This window comes from Colias philodice, chromosome 28 (genome assembly GCF_061535455.1).
Source record: "Colias philodice isolate Cphi_HAF_F1 chromosome 28, ilColPhil1 Martin Lab GWU primary, whole genome shotgun sequence".
NCBI classification, from domain to species: Eukaryota; Metazoa; Arthropoda; class Insecta; order Lepidoptera; family Pieridae; genus Colias; species Colias philodice.
The window spans coordinates 5,513,736-5,524,876 of record NC_143113.1 but is presented as its reverse complement, the minus strand read 5'-3'; the positions used below and the strand labels follow the sequence as shown (position 1 = coordinate 5,524,876).

The 11,141-nt window shown below is 31.2% G+C and overlaps 4 protein-coding genes across 5 annotated transcripts in view; all 4 read right to left on the bottom strand.

Moving 5' to 3' along the window:
* Positions 1-11,141, bottom strand: part of LOC149476386 (uncharacterized) — a 244,529-nt gene that overhangs the window by 132,428 nt on the left and 100,960 nt on the right. The window lies entirely within an intron of this gene.
* LOC149476392 (uncharacterized) lies at positions 435-3,267 on the bottom strand. The gene is made up of 4 exons (XM_089712021.1): positions 3,123-3,267; positions 1,916-2,825; positions 1,231-1,555; positions 435-725 (listed from the first exon to the last, which is right to left on the bottom strand). Exons 1-4 carry the CDS (start codon positions 3,265-3,267, stop codon positions 435-437), a joined length of 1,671 nt encoding a protein of 556 aa, XP_089568147.1.
* LOC149476391 (uncharacterized) lies at positions 3,363-4,581 on the bottom strand. Its single transcript, XM_089712010.1, has 2 exons — positions 3,448-4,581; positions 3,363-3,374 (listed from the first exon to the last, which is right to left on the bottom strand). The coding sequence occupies exons 1-2, from the start codon at positions 4,579-4,581 to the stop codon at positions 3,363-3,365; spliced, it is 1,146 nt and encodes a 381-aa protein (XP_089568136.1).
* On the bottom strand, positions 5,187-9,555 carry LOC149476390 (uncharacterized). Its single transcript, XM_089712334.1, has 5 exons — positions 9,481-9,555; positions 8,110-8,227; positions 7,293-7,378; positions 6,102-6,249; positions 5,187-5,723 (listed from the first exon to the last, which is right to left on the bottom strand). Exons 2-5 carry the CDS (start codon positions 8,218-8,220, stop codon positions 5,253-5,255), a joined length of 816 nt encoding a protein of 271 aa, XP_089568460.1. The 5' UTR covers positions 8,221-8,227; positions 9,481-9,555; the 3' UTR covers positions 5,187-5,252.

Below are 11,141 nucleotides of genomic sequence, written 5' to 3'. Positions count from 1 at the left end.
ACCTCTATGTACATTGTACAGTACGATAAAATTTATCATCTAAGGTACAATTTTTATTTTTATTGTTTGAAAAACATGTGCTTCTTAAACTAGAATAGATTTTTAAGTTGAATTTTTATGATTTTTAAAAGCTGCTGAATGCTGATGCGATTTTTAAAGATATCGGCTAGGTACTTCACTACATAGTATAAAACAAAGTCGCTTTCTCTGTCCCTATATCGTTTTGTGTGCTTAAATATTTCAAACTACGCATTGGATTTTGATGCGGTTTAAATAGATAGAGTGATTCAAGAGGAAGATTTTAGTATATAATTTATTAGGTTTTAATAGGCGGACGAAGCCGCGGGCGGAAAGCTAGTTTGTTATAATAGCAAAGCTTGATGTAAACTCTAGTAGGATATAACAACTAGAAATAAGAAAAACACAAATAAATATTAATTTATTTCCTTCATAGCATGTAACAATCTCAACACAAATATAAAATCTTGCCTTGTTACATTAACTTCATTTCCATAATTGTAAACAAAATTAGAGAAATTTTCTTCCAATCCACTTTCTGAACTATCTTCTATCAAAGCCAGGAGTCGGGACAAACCCAGGTGTAAAATTACTTCTAAAAGTTCCCTTTTGGTTGCGTTTTTCAAGTAAATCTCTTTGAGATCCGCATACCAGTTCTGTTTCTTGAATTTTGTTATGGAAGCTATGCTTTTTATAGCGTTGTGTAACTGAAATAAAAAAAAATGGTTTATATGCATGAAAATATACTTACAACAAGATAATTTACCTGATAACATAATAATATAACCTGACTGAAGGTCGGATATAATATTACCACACTAAGAATCAAAAACATGTAATTTTGTACTGTTTCCTTTTTTATAGTTTAGATTAGCACTAAGAAATAATTTTAGTAACATTTTAACACACTCAAAAGTCAACTCAATAAGTCATAAGACAACACATGTATCAAACACACACACACCTTGAAAAACGCTAATTTTTTTATCTAATAACATTTATCTCTATCTTGCCTAATCCTTTTTATTATTTTATTATTAATATTATAAATGCGAAAGTAACTCTGTCTGTATGTCTGTTACTCAATCACGCCTTGTTTTATCCCGGAAATCCCACGGGAACGGGAACTATGCGGGTTTTCTTTGACTAAACGGGTGAAGCTGCGGGTGGAAAGCTAGTCATTGATAAAATTAATCACAATATTTAACTCACCCCATTCAAATGATCCTCCAAATCAGTCAAAAACCTCTCAAATTGTCCGATCGTGTTCCTTTTATCTCTCTCCCCATAGATCAAGCTTCTCAAAAACGTTCTGAAATCCCTCCACAGCTTGATAGCTGAACGAAACTTCTGTTTCTTCTTAATTTGCGGCATCACACTCTTCTTTTTATTCTTTCTCAATTTTGTGATAGTCTTCAATAGTTCTACACTGAGCGTCATTTGGTGTGACTCGTTCGCTGACTTGTATAGGTATATCACGTATTTTAATAGCTCTAAATCGTTTGGGTGTATGTGAACGTTGTTTTTCAATTTCTTTCTGAAAATAAACACCGTTTAAAACTTTAAATCTGTTGTACATCTATTATGAAATATTATGACTGTATCAAAACTTCTGCAAAATAAAAATTGCTTAAAGGAGAAGAAACATTATTATTAGCAGCTAGCTGCTTATCCCGACTTCAGCCGGTTAACCAAATATAATAAAAATGTAGTAAATAAGTAGCTTTCTAATGTTAACAGAAGTTTAAATAAGTCGAGTAGTTTTAGTAGAAAACACAAACAAACATAATCAAAAAAGTATAGCTTTTATTTTTCTTTTATTATGTTCGTTTGTGTTTTCTAGCTTCGTGTGCTATTTAACTTCTAATGGTTAGAAACTACTTTAATTATAACTTACGTCAAATCCTTTAATTTGCTTAACGCTGTTCTTATATCCACAGCCGATCTCAACCAATCATATTTGACTAACGCTTCATTGTCCATTTCAATCATATCTCTTATTACATTAACATAAACATCAAAATCGTCTTTTTCATTTATTTCTGTTAGATTTAATCTCTTTTCTTTATCTGGTTTTGGAGTAACAGAACCTTCTTTCAAATGTGCCAAATGTAATTTGAATAACTTATTGTGTTCAGAATCAACTTCATGTGAACTTTTTCTACCAAAATAGTAATCTATTGTTATGTCATCTCTATTTTGCCCAAAGTCATTAGCATCAGAAAGTTTTAGTCTACTGCGAAGTCTTGTCTCGTCTTTATTAGATAATTTAGGACGTTCAGGTATATACCCAAATTGCTTATGAGCATATAAAAGTTTTCTTATAGCTCTTATATGGTCTTGTAGACTCTTTTTCATACTTTGATAAGGATGGTCGTCTTCATCTGTGTCAGGAAAATAATATTTTGTTTTTTCTTTTTTATGTTTAGTACTTCGTAGATTTGCGTCATCATTTCTTCCAAAAAAGTAGTCCATATCTATATAATCATTAGGGTTGAAAATCGCACTGTTTTGTACAATAGTCTGAGGATCTACAATATTATTATAATTGTGTTGCTTTAATATATTGAAGATATTGTTAAATTTATCTCTATTTTCATTATTGTTTCCTTGATTCTTTAATTTATTTCTTCTTTTGTGATTGTTAAGTTGTTTTTCGTATGAATCTTTAGATAGGTCATCGGTATTAGGTCCGAAACGGTTGTGAGGGTCGTAGTAAGCAAATTCTGGTGCGTAATTATACACAGGTGCATAATAGACTTGTTCTTCATCGTCGAGTCGAGATTTAAATGGAGGTTTTTCTGCGGCTGTTAAAGAGAATACATAATTCATATATGTAATTATATTATTAACTAGCTGTGACCCTCGCGTTTACCCGCATTGCTCCGTTCCTAGCGGTCTTAGACTCTTAGCATGATGATTATAGCCTATAAATTATGTTAAACTGACCTGTTAAAAATGTTCATTCAAAATTTCTAAAAGCTATTTTTGACTTCGATTGATATAAATAAAAAAAAATCAAGATTCTTACTGAATTAGCTATTGTTTGTTGGCTGAGCCTCTAACGTTAAATCAAAGCCATAAAAATGTTAATGCATACTTACATATTTCATACACGTAATATTCATTACTATTCTCTTTCACACCATCAGCAACAGACTCTATTCTTTCAATGCCTTTTATAATTGTTCCTTCCGATTTCACAAAATTTGCTATGTTATTTTCTTGTCTGGCTTCAAATAAATCCATATCGTCAAAAATCGTACGTTTAGATTCATTGTTGAAACGATTTGCATTTTTATTTTTGTCTGTTGCATTGCAATTAATTGTTACATTTTGTTTATTTATTTCTTGAGCTGAAGTAGTACTAATGTTATTTAAATTTGCTGTTGTAGGTAAATTCGATTTGTTAGTTGTTGATTGTATTACTGTTTCAGTTGTAGTAGATATTTCTACACTTGTAAATGTTTCTGTTACGTTGCTTTTTGGAGAATCTGTATTAATCGATACTTTGGTAATATTAAAATCATTAATATCCAGATCAATAAGTTTCAAACCACCAATTGTTGTATTATTTTTTATAGTGCTAGAAGTATTACCACTTTTAGTAAGTATTTCTTGTTTATCTGTCGTGCTCTGTTCCGTAGAACTTGAAGTTATTATGACTGGATTTGTTGATGTTATGTCCTTTGAAATTAGTTCATTATCACTAGTTGTTTCTATATAATCATTATATTCTTGTATTTGAACGTTTTCTTTGCGTGTTAAGTCTCTCTCTCGAACGCCGTACCGCGGAGATTCAGCTGACCTAACTGTATCTTTCAAAATCAAATCCGTTGTGGTCTCTTCGATAGTTTTTTGCTTATAGGAGTCATCGTCACTCTCTTTACTAGGTTCAAAATTATCAATAACGGTTGATCTTAAACGTTCATTACTTTCATGGTCATTTTCGTTTTTACTGTCCTCGTCATCGTAAGTATAAGAATTTCTTAATACATTTGAATTATTATAACGTGTGGTTGGATCTTTACTTCTTACGATATTTTTTGTGGTATTTTTCTTGTGATTGTTTTCTGATGAAGTAATAATTGGTTTATTTTTGGCGTGTATTTCATCATAAATAGGTATTACTGGAATCACATGGTCTTGCGCGCTATGTTCCTTACTTGTGTTTCCACGTTTATCTCTTTTGCCAGCTCGTAATGTTAAATCTACAAAGTTTTTGTCAGTTTCTGCACTAATTTTTCTATTATCTTCGACTTTTACAGTGTCTTGTTTATCATCACGTCTTTGCGGTTCGTTATTCTTTCGTAAATTTTGTGTTTCCTCTTGAAGTAAGCCCTGTACATACGCAGAATGTGCGTCTAGCTCATCGTCTGATATTTCTACATGAGATGCATTCGGTTCATTATTATTTTGATAATCTTCAAATATTCGTCTGGCAATCTTTTCTAAAAATTGTCTCTTTTCCTCCTCAGGTAATAGATCTATATATTTTTCGTCACTTTCTTCATTGGAGATTACACTTTTTAATAGAACTAATAATACTAGTGTTATACGCATTTTAACAAAACATCAAGTCATTTTTGTTTCATCGTTAGATAGAAAGAACGGATTAGTTACACGAACCTTTTGATTGCAAATCTTGTTCTCTAATTAAATCAAGCGTACGAAAAATTAATTGCATCTACAAGAAAATGATTTGCTGATAAGAAACCTAGTATTTTATTGATGTAAGACGTTTTAAGGTCAATATGCATTTATGCGAGTAACATGGATTGTTAACATTTAGGAAACATTTTTTTTTTTACTTTTCTTTTGAATCACTACATAGTCACTACATAACATAACAAAGTCCCTTTTTTGTCTCTACATAATATGTCCTTAAGTATGCTTAAATCTTTAAAACTACGCAACGGATTTTGATGCGGTTTTTTTAATAGATGGAGTGATTCAAGAGGAAGGTTTTAGCATATAATTTATTAGGTTTTAGACAAAGAAGGCGAAGCCATGGGTGGAAAGCTAGTAGGCTATAAAATGAGCACACTTATAATAATTTTTGTACAGAAATAAAAACTAAATTTTCTATAATCATTAGCATTTTAAGTAAAGGTGAAGTATGATTAAGATCTTCTTTATTAAAAAGGGCAGTAAAGTAAAATATCCCATAAATTTAATTAACTTTATTATCACTTGATAATTATAAACTATTTACAAATCTACTAAACTAATATCTATTGCCTGTTATATCTATAAGACCCTCTCCAGTTCCTACCAGTTCTAATACTTCTTTCAGCACCTAATCTAGAATCTTCGAATTTATCATCGACTTCTGTTTCTGCTTTTTGAAGTTCTTCTTTCTCTTCTGCCTTCTGTTCTGTCTTCTCTTCTGTCTTCTCTTCTGGTTCAATAACTTCTACACCTTCTTCCATTAAATTCATTTCTTCCACCGCTGCTTGCACTAGCTTTTCCACCATGTTTTGCTTACGGCTAGGAAAACGTTTTTGATTTTTAACAGTCACAGTTTCTGTTTCTTTCTGTGCTTCTGGTTGTTTTGGTTTATCTGTCTGTTCGTTTTCTATTTTATTATCTGGTTGTTCCTTTTTGTCTTCGGGTACTTTGCCGATTTCCATGTTCAGGTCGTAGTAGGATGGTGAGTCTTCGCAAGGTATGGAGTCGCGGGATCTTGTGCAGACAAGTACTTCCTGGAAATTGAAACATAGTGTTTTAATTATTATTCGTTATGACTTTTTATAATGACTACATTCAGGCCAAATAGCCCATATAATATTAGTAAAATCTTATTCTAGTGTTAGTACATATTACAATAAAAGTCATATACCCTATATAATGTAAACATCAAGGAAGCACTACAGTAGACTGTAGAGCGGGAGGCCTATAAACGTCCTAAATGCGTTGTTATATTGTTATTAAGATTAAACCTGATTAAACACAGTTTCACTGGGACAATTAAAGTTCCACCTATACTTAACGTTTCTGCCAGTCGCTGTCTATAAGTGTCTCTTAAATAATAGGCTCTATACACATAAAAATACTCTATCTCATAGAAATAAGGTACAAACCTGATTAAAAACCGTTTCACTGGGACAAATAAAGCTCCATCTGTACGTAACGTTTCTGCCAGTTTGTGTCTGTGACGGCAAACAGACGTGGAATATCTGACAGTCGTTGTCAACGTCCGCATAATAGCCGTATACGCGGTTTTCGCAACTGTAATAAATCATTTGATGGTTGTATTATTTTAATTAAGTTTAACAACAAAACTAAACAGTCTTTTGATTATCAGAATTAGATCAAAAAACGAAACCACACAGAAAGCGAATAAAAAGAGAATCATCAAAATCCGTTCACCCAGTCCAATTCTGAGGTTACAAACTAAAAAACTCCTTTTTTGAAGTCGGTTGAAAATAAATACATACGTATCCTAGTAATATTTTAAACGTTTCTAGAAATGTATGTTTGTCAGTGACTACGCCATCCAAAAACCACTGAACAGATTATGATGATACTTAGCAGTGATATTATAGCTAATGAATAAAATAGCCGCGAGTAAAACTGCGTGGCACAGTCAATAGTCGATGAAATATTCTACCATACAATAAATTTTCACTATAGTAATTATTAAACCATGACTGAGGCCTATGTCCAGCAGTGGACAAACATGGGCTGATAAGTGATAATGATGATGATGATGATGAATTATATTTATTTAACACTTTATTGTGCAATAAACCAGGAACAAAATAACAATTTACAATAAACAAAAGCACAAAGGGCGGCCTTATCACTATGCAGTGATTGGCAGGCAACCACGGGGAGAAGGCAAAGAAGCGAGATAATAAATTGAGAAACAGAAGAAAAAACAATTATTAGATTAAGGGCCGATTTTTCAATGCTTGGATAAAACTTATTCGTCGAATAATGTATAAAACTACCATTTTAAAAAGGTATTCTACTTGCCCGTATTTGACAGTTTACGTGACATTTTAATACTATCGTGTAATACTTTATTGGACGGATAAGTTTTATCCAAGCATTGAAAAATAAGTAGAAGTAATTATATAATACAACTAGCGGTCCGCCCCGGCTTTGCCCGTGGTACCTACATGTTTTATAGCCTATGTTGCTCAGTAAAGATGCAGCTTTCTAATAGTGAAAGAATTTTTGAAATCGGTCCAGTAGTTTATGCGTGAAAACCATACATACATACATAATTACAAACCTTTCCTCTTTATAATATTAGTATAGATTACCTGAATGTATCTGTAATATTTTCTCGAATAGATGTAGCGTTAGCTGGTAGATTTAACGAATCCGCTTTTGTTACGTTTACCATTTCCTGAAAAATCAGAAATTTTGTATTAAAACTACGCCACGCCACGTTAGAAATGTATCTTTTTCTTTTTACTATTATAGATATTATTATAGAAACTAGCTTTCCACCCGCGGCTTCGCCCGTTTGCTCTAAAACACTTTCCTCGAGAACCATGCTTTCTATTTAAAAAAAACTATTTTATATTTATAAACTCGAGCATGAGTAAAATCTTAACAAACTATCTATAAAATGTTAGGTTATTAAATCATAATACAATTAGACGTTCTTTGCTCTTTCAAGAGAAAATTATTAAACCGATTTTAGTAAAATTTTTGCATACAGATAAATAACAAAATCGACCAGACATATCGTTAGATCTTATTAATTATTTAAACAATTAAAACGAAAACTAGTCCTTTAAGAGTAAAGATTAATACCTATAATCCATACTAATATTATAAATGCGAAAGTAACTCTGTCTGTCTGTCTGTTACTCAATCACGCCTAAACTACTGAACCAATTTGCATGAAATTTGGTATGGAGATATTTTGACACCCGAGAAAGGACATAGGCTACCTTTTATTGCGAAATATGTACCACGGGCGAAGCCGGGGCGGACCTCTAGTTTATTATAATTTTATAGAAAAAACTTAATATGCCTTACAACAATAATTCATAATTTACAAAAAATTCCTAGTAATAATTCTATTATTTTTCACTACTAATAAAAATTAAATAAAAACACATTACTCACTCGAAGCATTTTCAAAACTACCCCACTATTTGCTTCCAATTCAATCTCATCAGCTGTCACGTATAAAACATATAAACATAATATATATATACACCTTAACAGAGCGGCCATTTTTTAATTATACTGAAAATAAATAAATTCAAATTAGGGCCGATTTTTCAATCGTTGGTTAAAATTTATCCGTCCAATAAAGTATTACACGAACATTTTAAAATGTCATCTGTATACAGCTGTATACTGTCAAATACGGAAAAATATAATATATTTTTGAAATGTTAGGGCCGATTTTTCAATGCTTGGATAAAACTTATTCGTCGAATAATGTATAAAACTACCATTTTAAAAACGTATTCTAATTGCCCGTATTTGACAGTTTACGTGACATTTAAATATTATGGTGTAATGCTTTATTGGACGGATAAGTTTTATCCAGGCATTGAAAATTAGTTTAATAGGTTATTCGATGAATAAGTTTTAACCAAGGATTGAAAAATCAGCCGTTAAAGAAAATTTCGAATTGAAGATACTGCTAAATAAATAAACATTTCGGGACAATTCTCACACACGGTACGATCGGATCCCATACTAAGCTTTCGCTTGTGTTATGGAAACCAGATGGCTGATAAACATACATATATGATTTTAAATAAATACTTATATAGATAATTAACACCCAGACACAGAGCTAACTTCTATGTTCATCATACAATTATTTGTCCCGGGTGGGAATCGAAACCACGACCTCTGGCTTGGAAGGCAGGGTCAGTACCAACCAAGAATAAACTACTTTTGATAAATAAAATCTTAAAAGTCAGAATTACTAGCTATCCCGGCAAACGTTGTTCTACCTTACTCTTATCACATAAGGGTAAACATAGATGTTGACCGATTCTCTGATGTACAAAAGACATACAAAATTTCATTAAAATCGGTCCAGCCGTTTCGGAGGACTATGGTAACAACTAACAAACATTGTGACACGAGAATTTAATATAAAAAGCTAAGAATGATAAAATAGAAATATTTTAAAATTTACTGCATCATTGAAATTTAACTACATAACTAATATTAAAGAAAAAACATTTGCAATAAGAAATTATATGTATCGAAACTGACAATAATTAAATATACTTAATTTATAAATTTTACTCTAATCTAGAACCTACATATTTTCCTCTCGCGGATTTTCTGATTAAAAAATAATGTTAATCTATTTTTACTAAACGTATAAATAAAATTATTTTAACTGTCGAAACTTAACAGTACACTAAAATAAATTAATAAATTTGTAAACGGCAGAAAATATTTCCAAAAAAAATAAAACAAATTCTCACACAACCTAAGATTAAAAAAGTTCAACAATTTACTCACGTTTTAATAAATACAGTTAATCTTTTTTATGTATACAGACAGACAGACAGACACACACGGAACACAGTACAGCACTAGAATGCGAAATATTTTATCCATATACGGTCTTTTATAAAGCACAGGGGAGATTCGCGGAATCCGCAATAAGGATTAGGTAGCGACAGCAAATAAAGTAAAATGCCATTTTTTATTAATTATGTTTTAACAAAAAAAAATGATGGCGGAATTAAAATTGCTAATAGGGATAAAATTGCTCTATATACTTAACTAGGTAGTTAATCGTCAAAATCATCATAAATTATAGCCTACGTTTATCAAGGACTAGCTTCCGCCCACGACTTTGTACGTGCATCCCCGTTTTTCCCCGTTCTCGCAAGAATATCGGGAAATCCTTTCTTAGCGAATGCCTACGTCCTAACATCTGTCTTCATGCCAAATTTCAGCCCGATACGTCCAGTGGTTTGGGCTGTGCGTTGATAGATCACTATATCAGTCACCTTTGAGTTTTATATATATTTATAGAAAATGTAGGATTCTAATAGTAAAGAATTTTTTAAACCGGTCCAGTAGTTTCTGAGCCTATTCAATTCAAACAAACAATCAAAAAATTTTATGTTTATAATATTAGTGTAGATATTTCGTGATGCTCTTCTATAAATATTTTTTCAATATCATTCATTCAAAATATTACTGATGTACACAATAATAATGTTGCTGGTGAATTATATTTATCATGGATATACTTAGCAGTCTTTGATATTTTCTATTACAGGCAAACAAAAGCTTTCCTCTTCATAACATTAAAGTATTAATAGTTTAATGTGCTTGATTTCAGCTAAAAATATTTCGAAATGGATCTAATCAGCTTGGGTGATATAAAATTTAGAAATAAAGTGGGGTACTATTTAAAATTTTCTTTATTGCAAACACAATTCTAAGTGCATAATATTATCTTTACAATATAAATGTTCATCCCTTATTGGTTTAATAATTCAATTGTAAAAAGCAATTAAACATGTCATATTGTAAGATTATATAAAATTAAATTATTTTTTATGTTTCTTGCTGACGCTACAATCTCACCGCGACAGATGTGATGCGAAATTTAATAAGATCGAAATACAAAACAACCTTGACTTTGCATATCTATCAATCGAAGCCATCTTTTTATCATGATTCAAAAAAATCACCGGAAAAGGGAACCCATCCAGTCACTGACCACGGCAATCGTCGCTTCACCTTCGTAAGTAATATATTGATATGGATTTCATGTTGCAGTTAAATTTAGAATACTGTATTTTTGTGAATTTATTGATATTCAAATCGTTCCGCTTTTTAAATATATTTATAATATTATATTATGTATGGATACACTTTACTGTGTGTGCAGCTTATAATGTAGGTACAAACATTATATACATTAAATTTACACGATAATCTGATGTATATTGTAATAAGGATACCTATTCAGAATTCAGAGTATCTGATTACTACCGTAAAACCTATCTTAGGACAATTAATAACTTAAACTAGAAATTTTTAAAATGTCCATTTCTTTGTCTTATCTACAACATATTATTACAAGTTCATTAGTAATATCTATGACACGACCCCGCGGTATTAATTACGACCTTTGTAAGTATTTTATTCTTTTCATTTCA